Below are 19,688 nucleotides of genomic sequence, written 5' to 3'. Positions count from 1 at the left end.
CAGAAAAGAGAACTGGGGAATGATTGCACTTCATCTTTCCAGATAATTGGTTGGCTTACCAGCCTTTTGTTTAAAGGACTTGCCACTGTACAACTCCCTGAAAGGAAGTTGGAGCAGAGTGAGTGTTGGTCTCTTCTCCCTACTTAACAAGTGACAGGACAAGAGGAAATGGCCTCAAGCTGCACCAGAGGAGGTTTAGGTTGGATATTAGAAGAAACCCCTTCAATGAAAGGGTTCTCAAACACTGGCACAGGCTGCCTAGGGAGGTGGTTGAATGTCCATCCCTGGAGGTGTTTAAAAGATTCAGTGATGCAGAGCTGACAGATGTGGTTTAGCACCAGACTTGGTAGAGTTAGAGGATGGTCGGACTCAATGGTCTTACGGTCTTTCCCAACCAAAACAGTTCTGTGATTCTGTGACCTATTGTAGGAGTCTCTTGCAGCTTTTCTCTCCAAGCAACACAGAAGTAAACCTGCTTTTGTGATTGCACCTCAAAGGGAGCCAAACTTGAGCATGGACAGCATGTTAGTGTGACATAAATCATAGGCTTACAGGATTGTGAACATTGCACAATGCAGCCTTTTGTGTGTGTGTGTTAACTTTGTAGCTGTGAAAGCAGGACTTAAAGCCTTTGGCTTATCTCCAAGGGGGAAATGCTGCATTGCTAGAATGGGCATGTGCAGTGGTTTTGTTGAAAGTTGGTGTCCTCAGTTGTTTTGGACAAACCAGGGAGCATCTGGGTTGACATCCACAAGCATGGAACTGCTGCTGAACGTTGTATGAGAAACACGAAGAATGTTGGCTGTGGTGTTAACACCATGTGTAGGAATGTTGGGTTGAGTCGTGATGTCAGTCCCCTGTTTGAGTTTGAGATGTAATGCCTAGACTACTAGGTCCACTTGAAAAGTACTTGGATTTGGCTTCAACTTCTGCTATCAGAAGGCAGTTTCAGAACTGTTTGGTAGTGAGGCTTTCTGTAAGGTCTGTGCCAGTCTATTTGCCATGCTGTGTGTCATGTCAGTATTGTTCAGCACAGAGTTGAAGTGTTCCAGCTGAGTTTATATTTTGTAGTTAAGCTTATAGAGACTGACACCTTTTAGTCTTTATTTGCTGGACAAAACAAAATGTTACTCTTCTCTCAAAAGCAAAGTTCTCTGGTTTGGATCATCCTATTTGCATTTGCTTGCAGCTAGTCCAGTTTGGTTCTTGCCACCCTTACTCAAACAAATTCAATGAGTTACTGCAGAGAATGGCTCAGGTATTTCCATGAGAGAGTTCCATCTCTTCTCTGAAAATAATCATAGCCTTCACATTTAAAGGTTCATGTCTGTCTCCTTAATGGTGGCTGTATTCATAGCCATTTCTGATTCCCAGCCATTCTGCAATAAATTTGGGACTTTTCAGTGACTTCTAGTTTATGCAAGCTCCCAACAGACACTTGTTACTGGTCCAAACAGCCCAGTCTCATCATTTTACACTTTAGACTGGAATTTCTTGATACTTACAGTGGTCTTCCCAGTCCTCTATATCCTCGTCTGTATGCTCCCATTCCTCCTGTGAGGAAAAAATAATCTTTGTCACTGACAGACTCTATCTACAAAGTCAACAAAAATGGTTTTTACTAAAACTATTAGTTCCAAGACAGAGGCCTGAATTCTGTGTGTCACCATCTTAAAAGCCCTGATGTAAATTTCCTTGTAGTTTGTCTAGGTTACACCACTGATTTTTCTGCATTTTCTGTAGACACTGGATCTGTTCAGAGGATTATTCTTTTCATATACTCCACCTTTTCTTTCACATCCTTTATGTAAACCATATTGTGATCCCCAGTAGCCTTTTTTTGGTACCGTAAATTCAAAGTTCTGCAGGAAATAGATTTCTATATCCACTAATAAATATGACCTGTGACTTCTGCTAGGAAAAAATGACTTTGTAAGAACACTCTGGTTCACAGGGGATATCCAAAACTTTAATAAATTGGGAGGAGGATTTGGGAGTAGGTCTCAGACTAAAAAGAATTTATAGTTAAATTAAAAGGCTTCTATTAAAGAAGAGGTGGTGAGTGCTCTGTATTTAGTGTAAATTATGTGATGTGGAAGCCTAAATGGGTAATTTGAAAATTACAGGTTCTCCAGACAATGTCTACAAGGGATATCCTTGGGACGTTGATGACAATGAGATGCCTGAATAGGGCAACAACGTAAAAAGGAGTTCTCCTTTGGGCAGCAGTGTAGACAATGCTCTAACATGCCCAGCGGTTGTGGTGGGTGCCCAATTTGAGATGCTTTGAAGCCTTATGACTTGCAGAATATGGTCTATTAGTACTGTCTGCAAACAGTAGCCCTAAGGCTGAGTGAATAAAACAGCTCAAAGTGCCCAATTAATAATGGGAACAGTTGAAGAAACCACAGTGATACAGTGCCTCTCAGCAGCGCAGGGCAGCTCATGGACTTTAATTCTGCAGTCGTTTCCTAGGTACCTGCACATTTCATCAGTCATCAAAGATAAATCTGCTTTGACCTTGAAGTGGTAAGTCTATTGGATAGTAAAATCTGTAGCCATGTAAATCCCACCCAGAAAGTACCAAATCCTTTCATGGTGCCAAGATTTTTGTAACACTGTATTGAGAGAACAGCTGTTAGGAATTGTGGAATGAACACAAATAGCAGCATGATTTGGAAGTGACTTGAGGCAAAAATCTCTGGGAATTCTGAGTTTTCCAAACCCCTTGGGGAGCTCCTTCTGGGAAGCCCGCGAGAGCCCATGGCTCAAGAGCCACAATGGCTTTTTGTGCTCTTACTCACTCTATGCTGATCTCACTTCACATGTCCAGTCTTGATCTTGTCAGAATCATTGTAAAAGGCTGAAGAAAGTGTTATTATATGGAAATGTGACATTTCCACTGTAAAGCACAGGTGCTTGGCTCTGCTTGCGAAGTAGCTCTTCAGTCAAGCCTGCAGCGTCCTGTAAGGGCATGGCTGCAGCCCTCCACAACAGATCTTGGCAGATTGGTGACGTAAAAATGAAAGTAATTTGTGTGTTACTGAAACCCAGTGCGGTTAAACTGATGTTGGGCTCTTTGGGTAAGGCTCGAGTCTCAGGGGGAGATGGAAACCTCCTTGGTCAGCTGGCTGCGGTATGTTGTGACAAGGGAGAAGCGTCCCCTGTGCCCACCTTAGTCGCTCTTAGCGGGCCGCACTACGGTGCGGCAGCCGTACATTCCCGTGTGGCGCAGGCTGGAGAAGGGGACCGAGACCCTCCGGCGAGGCGCAGCCGAGGCTGCCGCGCTGCTGCGCTTCCCGCCCGCCTGAAGCGCCAGCGCTCCCCTCAGCGCCTGCGCCGTCCCGCCGCGCATGCGCCGCCGCCGCGCTCGCCCAGGGCCCGGTGCCTTTTGTGAGGGCGAGCGGGCGGCGCTAAGGCCCGGCGGTGGCCTGCGCGCCCGCGCCGGGGGGTCTCGCCCTCCTCCGCACCTCCCTCTGCCCCTTCCCCGCCCGCCGGAGCCAAAGAAAGAGCAATGGCGGCGCGTTAAGCCCGGCGTTTCTCGGCGCGGCCCGGCGCCTGCGGAAATCCCCGCCCCGTCCCGACCGCAGCGGATGCGCGCCTCGCCTCAGGCCCCGGCGGGACCCTAGCGGGGCCCCGGCGCCCGCCGCCGCTTCTCCTCCTCCTCCTCCTCCTCCTCCTCCTCCTTCACCTCCTGCTGCGGGCGGGCGGTCCGAGGTGCCCCACTCCCCTCAGCGGCTATGGCCACCGAGCTGGAGCCGCCGGCGGCTGGCTCCGTGCCGGGCGCGGCGCCGCTGGAGGCGGAGGAGGACGAGGAGCACTGGCTCTATGGGGGTAGGTACCGCCGCCCCCGGTCGCACAGCCAGGCCTCGCCCCGGGAGGCAGGGGAAGGGGGGGATAATGCAAAGCACCCAGCAGTTTCCCCCGGCCCCGCCTCACGGGCCGTCCCTAGGATGGTAGCATTGGGGTGGCTCCGTCTGCCCCTGGTGTGCGGGGCCCGGGCGGTGTCACCCGGCCGCGGCGGGGTGTCACGCCCCTGCCCCGGCTCGGGAGGGGGCCGGCCGCTTCCCTTTACGGGGCAGGCGCTTTGGCTGCTTGTTTCTGGGGATGGGGACGGGTTATTGTCCGTTAAACACTTCACACTGTGATGCAAAGACGTTAATGTGATGCTTTAGTACAGTTTCGGTTTACTATTCGTCCAAATTTTGCTAATCTGATTGATGAAGATGAACCTCAGGGCTAGGAGGGGACTGATGTGTTTCTGTATCCCTAGGAAAAGACATAGGGCTTTATTCAAATGCCTTTGTTCTCCTCATAGATTTTTCCACACGAGTGCTTTCACATTTTCTCTTCCCTGAAATGTTAAAAGTCTCTATAAAGACCTTCAGAGCTGACTTCAGTCCCATCTGTGATATTTGGTTTTACCCCTGTTCTGAGACTTCACATGTTGAATTTTGTCTTGGTGGTGTAAGATTTCACTGCTGCAGATAGGTTTTGTTTGTTGGCTTATTTTTCAGTTGGTTTATTTTTTAGTTTCTCCATTTCTAGTTGCACTTTGAAAAGAGAACATTTGGGTGCCTTGGCAGTAACAAGGTATTTCTGTATCTATGGTGTATTTTTGTGCTTAAATTTAGCTGCTTTTCTTTTACTTGAATGATATTTTTTGTTTTGGGTTTTTTTGCAGATGACACCACCGGTAAGCAAGAAGATGGACCAATTTCTGGGTGAGTCCAGAGGCTTTTTATTCATTAAAACAATACATTTTGTAAAGGTCAAGCCACAGTGAACATAGTTTTAGGAATGCTTCAGACCAATGCTGTTTCCAGAAAGAGCAGCCTGTCCTCTTCCTATCCCATGGGATCATCCCTAGCTGCCACTCTTGGGCTAGGCCATCATTTAAGGAGTTGGAAGGTGAACTGGATCAGTGAACTGATTTGACTTAAAAATAACTTTTCTCTCTTTTTTTGTCCCAAATTAGTTTTAAATCAGATCTGTTTTCCTGTTTAGTTCCCTGGGAAAAATGGTGCCTTGAGGATTGGCCATTGTGCTGGCCTGGCATGGCTGAAAGTGGCCCATGGTTTTGTGTGGAGAAGCTAAAAACTTTTGAGCCTAGGTAAAATCTGGACATGATTAGATCAATAGATTACATGAGATGTATGAAGTATGTGGTTTGAGTGAGACCTGGGGACAGCTATCAGTGGGACTTAGTGATCCTGAGGGTCTTTTCCAACCCGAATGTGTCTGTGATTCTGCGATCTCAGTGGTCGGTTTAGCTTTCTTGTTTATGGAAAGTGTTATCTGCCCTTAGCTGTAACTCCATTGTATTTGTAGCAGTTTTGCATCAGCATAGTTTTATCTCAACACAAATGTTATCTGTTTGCCATTTTCAAACATAACATGGTTTTCAAGAGACTTCATCTTCACTGGACGTCTGTGCTGCATACTCTCAAAAGTTCACTTTGGTATTTATCATCCTTTGAGATCATTGTTAATTAGGTAACTGGAATTTCTGACATTTTTACAGATGCTGTCATGATTCTGCAGTAAGTATCACAGGCATAGGCAATATACAGACTTGTTCACAACCAAGTTTTAGGCAGACTCGGTAAATTGTTGCCTAAAAACTTCAGCTGGGCTTTGTGAGAAGGAACAACTTTTATTTTAGGTGGAAATTAAATGCTAACTTGCATAAATCTTTTGCTCCTTCATCACCTTCATCTGAATGTAGTTTTACATTACAAACAGGATTAAAGATCTGAATTTCCAACAACTGTTTCTGCTAACTGCAACATATATGAAGGAAAAACATTAGTGGCCATACTAAAGCTCCCTTTCTGATTTTGCTCCTTTTTTCTCCTCCTCTTTTTTTTTTCCTTTCCTTTGTTGCACAATGAGTCTCTTCCTAAATGAAGAGCTGTGGGGTGTTTTAAGAAAAATGACTCTTTGTTTGCTATGCTGTTGAGGGCTGCAGCTCCAGGGTTGTGTTGCTGGCTTGTCTGGAGTGCTCGTCTCTACCAATGAAGCAGCAATCAGCGCAGTGCAGGATGCAGCACCCATTCCCATTTCTTAGCCTAAAGGATGCATTAAATACCACTAGGATGCTGTCATCTCTGCAATGCACAGGTTTGTGGTGACCTTCTGGGGACATCAAAACCTTTTTTTGTGTGCAGATAATGGCTGTGCACCTATCAGATTGTTCATTTTTGGGCAGCAAACAGGTTAGGGAAAGACTGTGCCATAGCAAATGTTTATTTGAGCTTAGATTCATAAATTTTAATGCACACCCACAGATAACTTCATGTGACTTGAAGCTGAAGGTAGTACTTGTAACTGCCTTAATTCAGTCATCTTGGATTCTTGAAACTCCAGGGTTGAGGTCAATGCCATAAGCTGCTTGGATTTGGCAAACAGAATGCAAAAGATTTTGGAGCTGTTTAGGAGCTTTTCTCCAGTGGTACATCTTTTGGCCTTCATATAATAGCTGACATCCACAACTCTGAAATGCTCTCAGAGGCTGATTTTCCCTTAAGACATCTTGGCTACTTCTATAATACAAAGTGTCTTCAGCTGGTCACCTCAGGAACTTGGTCAAAATGGGCCTGTGCTTCCTTGGTTAGCTGCTGAATCTTCATCCCTTCTTGTTTTTGGCTTGAGTGTTGAATTTGATATGGCTCCTTTCTAACATGGGAGATTCAGTAACTGTCAAGTTTTTGGTTTGCTTTTATCCCTGTACTCAGCACTGGTTAGGCCACACCTTGAGTACTGTGTCCAGTTCTGGGCCCCTCAGTTTAAGAAGGATTTTGAGTTGCTGAAACATGTCCAGAGAAGGGCAACAAAGCTGGGGAGGGGTTTAGAGCACAAGCCCTGTGAGGAGAGGCTGAGGGAGCTGGGATTGTTTAGCCTGGAGAAGAGGAGGCTCAGAGGAGACCTTATTGCTCTCTACAACTACCTGAAGGGAGGTCATAGCCAGGTGGGGGGTTGATCTGTTCTCCCAGGCAACCAGCACCAGAACAAGAAGACACAATCTCAAGCTGCATCAGGGAAGGTTTAGGCTGGATGTTAGGAAGAAGTTCTTCACAGAAAGAGAGATTGCCCATTGGAATGGGCTGCCCAGGGAGGTGGTGAAGTCACCATCGCTGGTGGTATTTAGGAAGAAACTGGTTGGGGTGCTTGGTGCCATGGTTTAGTTGATTAAAGAGTGTTGGGTGATAGGTTGGACTTGATCTCAAAGGTCTCTTCCAACCTGGTTTATACTATTGTATTCTGTTCTATTCTATTTTATGCCTGGTAACTGCTTTCTGAGTTGTGTTAGTGTGATCTTCTGGCTTGTTTGGTGTCTCCATTCCTGCCATTTCTGAAATTAATTTAATCTGATCTGGAGTCTGTTAGGTGTTACCTGTGGTTTTTCTATGTATATTTATTATCTGATGTGAGGGCTTAAATTAATAGCAATATCTCCACAAAGCACTGGAGGAGAATTTGGTTTCCTGGGCTATTTTAATTGTCTCTTGAAAAGCCAAAGTGATTTTGATTTTCCCAATGATATTAAAGAAAATTTCTTTCTCTTTGCGTTTTAGTTCTGTAACACTTAGTATACTCTTTTCCTAGCACATGTAAATCAGTTTGACTTTCCTTACTTGGCTAATGTAGTAAATAATGTTAATGTTCATATGAGCTCTTTAACTGCAGGTAAATCCTTGATCTTTGAAGTCTCTTCTAACCTTATTGATTCTATGATTCTATGATTAAATCTCAACCTGGCTGTTGTTGCATCACAACTAATTTGTAATGAATGAGATTAGGTGGATAATTACTTGTCTTCTTTGAATTGTAACTACTCTTTAATGTAAGCTGTTTGTAGGAACACTAGAATAACTTTTAGTTTCTATGGGGCAGGTGCCCTTGCTGCTTACTAAATATATGTATTTAGCCTGATGAAGAGCAGCCTGACAGGGGATCTTCTCAATGCTTTTTAAGAACTAGAGGATGGGGCCAAACTGTGTTAAGTGACAGGACAAGAGGCAAGGGGCACAAACTGGAACCCAGGGGGTTTCTTCTGAACATGAGGAGAAACTTTTTTGCTGTGAGAGTGCTAGAGCCTGGTGCAGGCTGTCCAGAGAGGTTGTGGAGTCTCTTTCTCTGGAGAGATTCCAAACCCACTTGGCCACTGTGATTCTGACCGAGCTGCTGTGGGTGACCCTGCTTTAGCAGGGGCTTTGGACTGATTGAGCTCCAGAGGTCCTTTCCAACTCTGCCATGCTGGGATTCTGTGATAATTACCAGCATCCTTAAGGACAAGGTGAAGTTTGACTTATTAGGGTTTCAGTCCTGTTAGTCATGATTGTGCTGAACCAAAGCTGACAGCTCTTAGAGCTGCCACTTACACATCAGTTGTTAAATGGTGTTTGGCTGGGAAGCCATGCTGTTAGATTTTCAGGAGCTCTACAGTGGCTATTTCAACAAAAGCAAAGCCAGACAGGGATGATTAATGGTTGAAATTGATGACCTTAAAGGTCTCTTCCAACCATAATGATTCTACGATTCGAATTTTTGTTGTCTATTTGAACTAACTGCATCAGAATAAGCACGCTATGTGAAGGAAGCTATTATATGACAGTCCCCTGAATGAATGCTCTAGGAATGTTTATAGGTGGACCTCTAGATTTGGCTTACCCACTTTCTATTACCTGTCACCTTTACTAGACACACAGAATCCTCTCATGCTCTGCAAGATGCTCCTCAGGAGAACCGGCCTGTCAGCACTGAAGACCGAGAGATGTCACAACATGTACGTGTTCCACTGCAAATGGTAGACCTAGTTATTTTTGTGCTTCTCAGTGCCCATGGATGAAACGATGTAAGTGTAAAGATGCTGCTACTAACATGTTACATGTGTCCTTAGGAGTGTGCTGATGGTCAATTGCCAATCCTAGCTACAGCCACAAGCCTCTCTTCTCAGTTTACCTCTTGTAGTGGGCAGTGAACCCTCTTCTGTGCCCACTGAAGAGGCTGATGAGAGCTTCTGATGCTGCAGTCTGGCAGGAAAAGCAGAATGTGATGTTACTTCCAGCTCAGTATTTAGTATGACTTCTTGAAGGTCAGTAAAGTATGGGAAACACTGGGATAGCCCAAAGTGCTGGGAATCAGTTTTGGTTCAGGCTCAGACCTCTCAAGAGTGCAGTCTAGTGGCTCAATGTTGAAAGAGTAGGAGGAGATTTGCTTCTGCAGCTTCCTGCCACATAAGTTTTATTTGCTCCGAAGTTGTTGGGTGAATGTATTTTGGGGGTGGTGTACTTCCCCATGGACCATGGAAAGAGATGTATCAGAAAAGCTCCAGCTCTTTAAAAGAGAGTAAGGGAGAGGAACTGTGAGACATGACTGATGAGGTTGCACCTTAAATCCCGAATTCAGTTTTGGGCCCCTCACTCATTGAGGGGCTGGAGCAGGTCCAGAGAAGGGCAGTGAAGCTGTTGAAGGGTTCGGAGCACAAGTCTTGTGAGGAGCAGCTAAGGGAACTCGGGTTGTTCAGCCTGGAGAAAAGTAGGCTGAGGGGAGACCTTCTGGCTCCCCACAACTCCCTGAAAGGAGGTTCTAGCCAGATGGGGGTTGATCTCTTTTGCCAAGTAACAAGTGACAGAACAAGAGAAAACTGCCTCAGGTTGCACCGAGGGAGGTTTAGATTGGACATTAGGAAAAAATGTCTTTGCCAGAAGGATTGTCAAGCCTTGGACCAGGCTGCCTGGGGCACTGGTGGAGTCCCCATTCCTGGAGGGGTTTAAAAGTTGCAAAGATGTGATGCTTGGTAGTGTGGAGTTAATGGTTGGAATCAATGATCTTTTCCAGCCTAAATAATTCTATGGAGAAATTCTTAGAACTGAGCTAAACCCTTCCCAACCTTCAGAAATCTTACCAAAATTCTATTGTAAAGTCACTTCTTTAAAGTACACAGGAGTTTCTTTGTGGGCACTTGTCCATTTCCATTGAAGACTGGTTGCCACCATGGCTTTTGCCTCTAGAGCTGTGTGGCCATGGAGTGCAGTAGAAGTTATGTCTCGTTATCACAATCGTTCTTTCTCATAGTCCTCCATCATTCAAACGTTGTAACGTTAGAGGGAAATTCATCACTTTTATGTATTAATGAGCTCCAATTTTACATACTCAGGAGCTTTTATTGTTGCTAGGCCCTTCCCAGTGGTGAAGATGATGAAGACGACAGTGATAGCGACAGCGATGACGATGACGTCAAAGTTACAATTGGCAACATTAAAACGGGAGCACCATCGTACATGTACGTATGGCTGACTGTGGGCTTGGCTTCTCATCTGCCGTACCTCTGGAGTGTCAGCTGGGCTTGGAAGCAGCAATGAGAGCTGTCTTCTGGGAAACAGTGGAGCAATGGTCGGAACACTGGGATGGGATTAGAAGCTGATGGGCAGCTCTGTCCTGCTCGTTGGAGAATTCATCTGTAAAATAGGAGGGATAATTCATGGGGCTGCTGTTGGAAAATGAATCGTGTGATTACTGTGTTTCATCAGGCAGAATGAAAGGTAGGAGGTTACATGTAACTCATCAGCTGTGACAGCTTCAAGAACCCAAATCTGCATTTATTAAAATTCTCATAAGCTGTGACATTTAGTAATTTTTTTTCCCCCTCACAATTCAAAAATGGTGAGGCTGGCTTTGCCAACCAGGAAGTTATGTCACTGACTTCAAATTCTACCTCATCTGCATTGAATTAAAACAAGATGATAGCACTTTTGCTTGCTGCTGGCAGCCTTTTCCGTCAGGAAATGACACCTGCCTGCTTTACAGCACACCCTAGTATTTCCTCTTTATGGATAGTTTCCTTCTCTTATTGTAGAGGTGGTTTCAGGACGGATTACTGATGGATTACACCGAGTAGCTCCATCTGTTAGCTCAGACATCCTTTTCAAAACTTGCTTTTCCCACCTTCCTCTCCTCCTTCTGTGATCATCAACGATTTCCCTTCCATCTAATTATCACTGTGTGAAATAACCTTTCCCCTCAGGTTCCACAGTCCTCTTGGGTTCTGTTACTGGTCAGTGACTCTTTGCTACATTTCTGAAGGGTTAAAGAAACTTTGTGGCAAATCAATTTCACTTTTAAAGTGTTGAGACTTGGTACTGGAAACCATAGAGAGGTATGAGTAAACCCAAATGAGTTAAGCTTCATCTAAAGGATTGAATACCTTTTGCCTGAAAATCTTCATCCCAGTGACTTGTTCAAATACCAATGCAGTGATTCTTTTCCATACAGGGGAACTCCTATGAATCTGAACTTAAAAACGGGTAGAGGCTATGGAGCATCTGCTTCAGGTACTGCTGATGTTTTTATCCCTCAGCTTCTGCAATATTTCACTTACTTGTGCCTTATCTAACAGCTAGAGCAGTTGCAAATCTTGGCCTGTGTTTGGGAGGATATAAAAATTTGTGCATTTTATTTAAACTAGGAATAGGGAAGTGGGTTCCAGGATAGTCTTGGGGTCCAGGGTGCAGTGGCAAGCTTTAATTACCCCTCACTGAACAAGCTGTTATAATGTGATTCTATTACTCTGTTATGTTACACAATTCTAAATCCATAATTCTAAAATTCTAAATATGTAATTCTAAAATTCTGTTATAATATAATTCTATTTAAGTTGGGGAGAGGGGGGAAATATTGATTATTACTTCCATAGTGAAAAAACCCCAGACTGTTTCTAAACTATTTGTTTCACTGGGGCCAAACAGTCTAAATAGCTTGGTTAAAAACTTCTTGGTCAGATTACTGAGCTACTTGCAGTGTAAGATATTAAAAGAAGTAAGCTCTGGCTTTGAGTATCAGCTACATGTTTCTGCAGATGAAACCTTCCCCTCTGTTCAGTTTAGTTTATACTGTGTATTGAAACTTGGGTTTTCTCCTTCCACGGGTTTCACATACTTCCTTCCGTTAATTTCTTTATGGAAGTTACTTTTCTAATTGACAAAATAAAAACAAATTGAAGTTCCTTTACCCACCAGATTTTTGCTGAGTCCTGTTAGTTCACAATCCATTTAAGACTGATCCTGAAGAAATCTCTTGTAAGAAAGTCTGTGTATCTTGGGAGGGAAAAGGAAGAATTTTGTCTAGGTAGGAAATCAGTTCTGTTTTCATTTGGGGTCATTTTGATGCATTCTTTATTAAACTTCTCTATCTGTAGCAAAATTCTGAGCTGGATTTGCTTCTCTGCTTTTCACCTGCAAAAGCTGCATACTCTGGATACTTACTTATAAAGTGACTAAAGTAATTCTTGGTAGAAGTTGATTGTTGCTCCCTATATGTTCTAAAGCCAGCAATGAATTCACAGTAGCGCTTTTCTTTTTGACTGGAGTAATTTGCTCAGTAAATTAGAGAATGAAACTGTTACTACTCTGAATGCAATTCCTTTCTCTTCTCTCCAAAGCCAAGTTGCAGCCCAAAGGTATTGACTTAGATGCTGCAGGGAATATAAATGGATTGCCTGTTATCGAAGTGGATTTAGATTCATTTGAAGACAAACCATGGAGGAAACCAGGTGGGGCCTCACAGTTCCTTGTGGTAAATATTTTCTGCAGTTTCAGTTATCTCCCTTTGATTTCACATGTAATTTCTGTCTATGTGTTGCTGCCAGGGAGTAGGAAAGTCAGAAGAATGCCTGTTGCTCAGCCTCTGATGCCTGTCCAGACAATCAGTGACATTTAGTGATTATCAACCCATGCTTCTACCTAAACTTGGATTGCATTTCCTCCAGTAACTTAATAGTCCCAGAGGGAACAACATTTTATTTAAGGTTTTATTAATTACCTATTCCACAAAATTGTAGTGTTGTATATTGTACAATACAGGGATCTGGAGAACAGTTGTTGTGAGGAGCAGCTGAGGGAACCAGGGCTGTTCAATCTGGAGAAAAGGAGGCTGAGGAGAGACCTTCTGGCTCTCTACAACTCCCTGAAAGGAGTTCGTAGCCAAGTAGGGGTTGGGCTCTTCTTCCAAGCAACAAGTGACAGGATGAGAGGAAATAGCCTCAAACTGCACCAGGGAAGGTTTAGATTGTACATGAGGAATAATTTCTTCCCTGTAAAGGGTTGGAAAGGTTTGGACCAGGCTGCCCAGGGTGGTGTTAGGGTCATCATCCCTGGAGGTGTTTGAAAGCCATGGAGATGTGGTGCTGGGGGACATGGTTTAGCAGTGACCTGGTAGTGCTAGGATAATGGTTGGACTTTATGATCTTGGAGATCTTTTCCAACCAAAGTGATTCCATGATATCGAGATGATAATATTTGTTGGCCTTAAAGTCAGTTGAGTAGGACCAAGATTGACTGTTGATGATGTTTGCTCTCCTCTCTATACATAGCACTTTGCTTACTCTGTCTCTCCATGGCCAAACTCAGAATCATCCCTGAGCACCCTTCTCATGTGGTTTCTGGGATGTCCACCCTTCTGCAGGACAGTGCTTCTTGCAGAGGTCACTGATAGTGGGAATTACGACATGAGCATGTCATGATAGGAAAGCCATTTTCTTATGCTGAATGTTCTGCTGCAAACAGTTGAACAAAAGACAGCAAAACACTGTCTAGACTGACAGGAAGGACTAAGGTCTTTCTTTTAGAAAAGCTGTGCTGCCTAATTCTGCACTAGATTCTACCCCTGCTGCATAACTGCAAGTGAGCAATCTCCACTTCTGTCTTCTGGACAATATTGTCTAGACCATGCCGACCAGAAGTACTTTGCACAGCAGCTTTACTATGTACATGGTCTCTTTTCCTGATTACTGTTGGGGAGATTCCTGCTCAAAAGTGATTCCTGCATCACAGCTCTAAGGTGCTACAAATAAACCATTTGGTTTATCAGAGTTCGATACAAAACGAAATGAAGGAACTAAAGAGAACCAGACTTTGCTGTGCTACATAAAAACTGCTACAATTAAATATCTGAAGCAAAAACTCCTCTTACCTCTTCTCAGAATTATTCTCATTTCCAGCCCCTGTACTTTCTTTTATTGCCTGTTGAGTATGTTCTGCTTTTATAAGGTTGTCTATGGTGTGTTTTGGTAGCTCTTGCCCACCTGAAATGAAGGGCATCGGTGTAACTGCTGATAACTACATGGGCACATCATGGCATCAAACCAGTACTGAAGCACTGTAGCTAGTACAAATGTAACAGAGCATATAGCCTTTCCTCTGCAGGGGATTTCCCAGTGCCTGTATGAAAACAAATTAGAAGAAGGCAACAAAGTGAAGTTCAGAGATAAAGCATAGAAATTGTGGTCATGCTGACATCCCTGGACCAAAATGAAGCCAACTGGCCTTGAAACAGTGTTGAAGTACAGGTAGAGGGAAGCTGTCTGCACAAGTGTGTAGCCTGTAAGCCTACAGAGGTGTAAGTTTATTTTAGATAACAAGTAGCCTGTTACTCAACAGCCTTTCAACTTTATAGCCAGTTAATTGTTCAGCAGGTTGGGATCTCTTTGAAGTGAGAGGAAGAAGAAATACAGTATGGAAGAACTGATAGAGGGCTGAAATAAAGGCTGATAAAATAGATATGTAAATATCATGTTGCTGAGTCTGTGCTGGGGCAATTTGCATGTTTGGGTGGTAGGACAGGAAGAGCAGCCTGCCTAGAAGATAAACTTAAACCTTGCTGTGTAGATCCAAGCTCAGCACGGTCAGAGTGGTTTGTACAGCCTTTATGTATCAGCCCCTTCATTTAGAATTGGTCTGTCTAGGAGTAGCTTTGTGAGTGGGATGTTTGAGGGACACCTCAGCAGAGCACAGAGATACTTTGTAATGTTTCCTGTTGCGAGGTGAGCCTTCAGAGTTAGGTGCAGTTGAGTTTGTCCCTCTGCATGTGTTTTCTTGGCAAGCAGTCTGTGGCCACCTCTCGCTGTGAAGTGCTCATGCTGAATTAGCACATTTCACAGAAGGCTGCCAAGTAAGATGACGATCTTGGAAGGCTGTGGTTAGGGTCATGACTGAACTTGTGTACTCTGTGTCGATAAATAACTTCCACTTTAGCCATGTCGCATCAAGGTGCTGGAGTAGGCCCAGGGAAGGGCAAAGAATCTGGTGAAGGATCTAGAGCACAAATCTTGTGAGGAGCAGCTGATGGAACTGGGGTTATTCAGCCTGGAGAAAAGGAGGCTGAGGGGAGACCTTCTCCCTCTCTACAACTCCCTGAAAGGAGGCTGGAACCAAGTGGGGATTTGTCTCTTCTCCCAAGGAAGACGCAACAGGACAAGGGGAAATGGCCTCTGGTTGTTCCAGAGGAGGTTTAGGTTGAACATGCAGAACTATTTCTTCCCCAAAAGGGTTGTTAAGCCCTGGAACAGTCTGCCTAGGGCAGTGGTAGAGTCCCAGTCCCTGGAGAGGTTTCAAAGCTGTGGAGATGTGGTGCTGAGGGACATGGTTTAGTGGTGACCTGGCAGTGGTGGGCTAATGGATGGACTCGATGATCTTGGAGATCTTTTCCAGCCTAAATGATTCTGTGACTGTGTTTCACAAAATGGGTGAGTACCAGAATCTCTTCTCAAAGCAGCAAAGGTCAGGAGTGGAACACGTTGGCTTTACTCTGCCAAGAGGAAGGTTCTGTGGCACCAGTGCTGGTTTTGTGTTGGCATCTGGAACCATCATTCCTGTGTTCCTCTCGGCACTCAGCTTATTTGGAGAATTGGCAAGAAATCAGTCTGAAAAGATCCAGTTAGTGACCAATTGGTTGCAAGTCTCTCTTAATAGCCTGCACATGTGCTGGATTCTGTGACCCTAATGGTCCCACCACTGTTCAGGCTGTTGTCCCCCTGCCACCAAAAGAGACAACCATCTCCACTGTGGCACACAGCAGCTTCCTGACAGAACGATGGAAAGGGAGCTGTGCCCTCTAGAAGATTTCTGTTTTCTTATTTCTCCATTTAAGCAGTTAAAGGACAGCTTGAGAATGAGACCTGTGAGAATCCCTGTGTTAACTTCTGCTCCCTTTGGCAGGTGCTGATCTTTCTGATTACTTTAATTATGGATTCAATGAAGAAACATGGAAAGCTTACTGTGAAAAGCAGCGACGGCTTCAGCTGGGACTGGATCCTGCTCCTCCCATCAGCACGGAGAATAAGATCACAGTAGGTGACATGTTACTGCTGTGTATGGCTACAGTAAAGCTGGGACTTGGTAGTCACAGAGACAAGAGTAAGAGCAGAAGATACCTTAATATCTGTTTTCCTTTTGGTGATGAGTACTACAAAACTGTACCTTTAAAGATCAGATGTCTCTGCTGAAAATCTTTATGGAACAAACAAACAGTTCCAGCTGCCTGGCAGATTTGAACCACCACAGCCCCAAAACTTGTGTGAGTTTCCAGTTGATTCTGAGGAGGCTACTCAGCAGTAGAGGTGACTGTTTGGAAGTTCTGTGGATATGAGAGCTGTAGAGAGGGGAACTGGATACCCATGGCTGTTCTGCTCGGTTTTAATGACTATTACAGCTGTGTGGCTGCCTTTTGTATTTGGAGACTGCTTTGCCACCAACCTTTGCATAAATTGGATGAAGCCTTGAGCAATCTGGCCTAGTGAGAGGTGTCCCTACCTATGATCTTTAAGGTCCCTTCCAACCCAAACCATTCTGTGAATCTATGAAGTTCATCGGGTGGCCGAGAGCTGTTAGAACTTCAGCCAAATACAGCAAGTATTGCCATTTCCAGTTTTGAGTTAAGGACTCTTCTCTTTTCACTTAAGGCTCTTCTCGGTGATGCCCAATGACAGGACAAGGGGCAATGGGTGGAAGTTGAGGCATAGGAAGTTCCATGTGAATGTGAGGAAAAGCGTTTTTCACTGTGAGGGTGACAGAACACTGGAACAGGCTGCCTGAGGCGTTGTGGGGCCTCCCTCTCAGGAGATACTCAAAACCCACCTGGATACGTTCCTCTGTGATCTGGTATAGGTGATCCTACTCTGGCAGGGGGGTTGACTGGATGATCATAACATTCTGTGACTACCTGAAAAAGGATATGAAGTACACTTTTGGACTTCTAACAGGAGGCAGCAGACAGGAAGCTGAGGTTGGAACAGTTAGCTGGTGTACAGAACTGTCTGCTGCTTTGACTGAAGAGCAGGTTCCTTGTTGGCAAGAGCCCTGTGATTGTTCCTCAAGGGAGCCCTTTTCCTTTGCCAAGGGTTTGTTCAGTTGGAAGGAAGAGCATTAAACCTGTGTGTTACATTTTGCCTTCAAAGGTTCAGCAAGGAAGAACAGGAAATGCTGAGAAAGAGGTGGAAAACAACATCATCAAAACAGAATTCAAAACAGACTTCTTGGCTCTAGTGGGAGGACGCATGAAGGCTGGGCCTCCTCCCAATAGGTAAGAGATGGTCCTGACATAAAGCTTGGATGAACTTGGTCTTCATGGGCATAGCTGGGATCTACCAGGGCCTTCTTGTAAATACTTAAAGGGTGGGTGTCAGGAGGATGGGGCAGGCCAGTCTTTTTTCAGTGGTGTCCAGTGACAGGACAAAGGGTAATGGGCACAGACTTGAATAAAGGAAGTTCTAGCTAAACATCAGGAGGAACTTCATTACTTTGAGGGTGGCAGAGCACTGGAACAGGCTGCTCAGAGTTGGTAGAGCCTATCTCTGGAGACATTCAAAACCCACCTGGATATGTTCTGTGTGACCTCCTCTAGGTAAGCCTTCTGGGGCATGAGGGTTGGACTCTGTGATCTCCAGAGGTCTCTTCCAGCCCCTGCCATTCTCTGATGCCTGAAAGAGAAAAAGCTTCTAAACCTTGAAGGAAACTGCTGTGGTCACTCATTTAACTATCCTCTTAAGCAGTGCTCTCCTGAGGATTGTGCACCCCATTTACCTCTCCTTGGTGATCCCCTCAGTACAGAGCAACACAGAGAGGGAAAACCTATACCACCCCCCAGCTGAAGGGACATGTCTCTGGGAGTAGAAGAAACAAGGCAAACACCTGAGCTTTGAGGGCTTACATTGCTGTCTGCTTGTGCTTACTTGGCTTATTCTCATTCCCACGATGTTAATCTTTGCCTCTTGAAGTGGAAGGGGATGAGACTTTTGGCAGCTGATAAGAAGAGCAATTGGTTTCTGAGCCGGTGTACTGGCTGCTTCATACGTGCTAATTAGTTCTGCTCTCCAGTGAGAAAGGACATCTATAAGGCTGGACAGAGCAAAACAATTGAGTCATTGTGATTGGCAGCCTCTGCTGGGAGAACCACTTGGCTTTTCTGAAGATTTTGATAAAAAACCAAGGCCAAAGCCATGTGAAACCAGAAGAACCAGAGTTTTGGGATCTGGATGTATCATAGAATCATTTAGACTGGTAAAGAGAGGGTTGTTTTTCTCTTGGGTGGAAAAGAGTAAGGTCTGCTAGTGGGGAAAACTGCTCCTTCTGATGTTTTTGAGCCTAACAATTCATGCCTTTGCTTTGTACCAGGAAGCTGGGTGGGACCATCGACGTGATCGGTGGGCAGGCAGGCACCATCAGGAGAGTAGAAGGAAGACGTCGTGATAAGCATGCCTCTGAGGAGAACCCAATTCAGGTACATGGTTTGTTCTGACTTGGCAAACTTCTAATTTTACTGCTCTTCTAGTGAAGGCTGAGCAAATCCCTAAATCCCTGTTGTTCCTGACCTCCCAGGTAACTTTCTGTCTGCAAAGCAGTAGGTGTTATATCAGAATCCCAGAATCACAGTGGGAAGGGACCTCTGGACATCATCTAATTCAACTCCCCTGCTAAAGCAGGGTCACCTTATCGAGGTGTCTCTGTGTTGAATTAACCTTCTGCAGGTTCAGTTAAAGTCTTTGAGCTTTATCTCACTAGGAACTAGAGACTGTCCTTTACAGACTAGCTCGCCATCTAATTGGTAACACTCAAGTTCCTTTCCTCATAAGTCTCCCAATGAATTCCTTGGGGTAGGTGGAAGGCTCTTAGCTGGGTTATTGCCTTCCTTTCCACAGTTGTATTGGAATCCATGTCTGCAAAGGAGGACTTCAGTTTTGGACTTGTGTTTCTTTGTACTTGGAAGTGATATTTAGTTTAAGCATCATTAGATGCACCTATGCTTCAGACTTGGGGTGGGCCTGTGTTACTGGATCTTATCCGTGTAAGAAATAAAAGCCTGAGGTTTAAAACTGTGTTCTGTTCTGATCTTGCACATCCAGTGTATGACCATAATGTCCTGGTTGGCTTCTAGGTAGGAAGGTGCTATCTGTAGGATTTGAGGACCATCTGCCAAGAGGTCTTCTCTTAACTACCTTCCTCCTACTGAAAAAAAACAAATATGGAATCTTTCCTCTCTCTAGACACAATTCCTGGATTTGTTTTCACTTTTTTTTTTTTGTTTTTTTGTAGTCAGTTTCTGAATTCTGGCACCAACGTCTCCAAAAACAGTTTGCCTGTGAGAAGGAATTTGCAGGGAAATGGTTGCTCCTTCTGCTTACAAGCATTGACACCTGCATTTCCAGGTCTTTGTGGTGTCTGTATTGATCATTTCTTCAGCAGTAGTGGGTGCATCACCTGCTTTTGTCAGGCAGATGTGAATCCATTCTTCCTTTTGACATGTGTGGGCACAAATCTAGAGCAGAATTTGGCCTCTCGCTGCTCTCAGGAAAGATAAATTGGGTTGAAAAAAATAAAGGAAGTAGTACTATGTCACCCTCAAATATGGCAGGT

The 19,688-nt window shown here is 44.6% G+C and overlaps 1 protein-coding gene across 1 annotated transcript in view; it reads left to right on the top strand.

Moving 5' to 3' along the window:
• Positions 1–3,675: 3,675 nt before the first annotated feature.
• LOC104300150 (pre-mRNA 3'-end-processing factor FIP1-like) overlaps positions 3,676–19,688 on the top strand; it is a 29,720-nt gene continuing 13,707 nt past the window's right edge. The window contains exons 1-9 of the mRNA XM_054169374.1: positions 3,676–3,834; positions 4,685–4,724; positions 8,704–8,788; positions 10,182–10,288; positions 11,278–11,336; positions 12,443–12,553; positions 15,996–16,126; positions 17,234–17,358; positions 18,450–18,555. Of these exons, the coding sequence (XP_054025349.1) occupies positions 3,741–3,834; positions 4,685–4,724; positions 8,704–8,788; positions 10,182–10,288; positions 11,278–11,336; positions 12,443–12,553; positions 15,996–16,126; positions 17,234–17,358; positions 18,450–18,555 (858 nt within the window). The 5' untranslated portion in view covers positions 3,676–3,740. The remainder of the gene's footprint in view (positions 3,835–4,684; positions 4,725–8,703; positions 8,789–10,181; positions 10,289–11,277; positions 11,337–12,442; positions 12,554–15,995; positions 16,127–17,233; positions 17,359–18,449; positions 18,556–19,688) is intronic.

Source organism: Dryobates pubescens, chromosome 18 (assembly GCF_014839835.1).
Source record: "Dryobates pubescens isolate bDryPub1 chromosome 18, bDryPub1.pri, whole genome shotgun sequence".
Classification (NCBI taxonomy): Eukaryota; Metazoa; Chordata; class Aves; order Piciformes; family Picidae; genus Dryobates; species Dryobates pubescens.
This window is presented reverse-complemented; position numbering and strand designations above follow the sequence as displayed.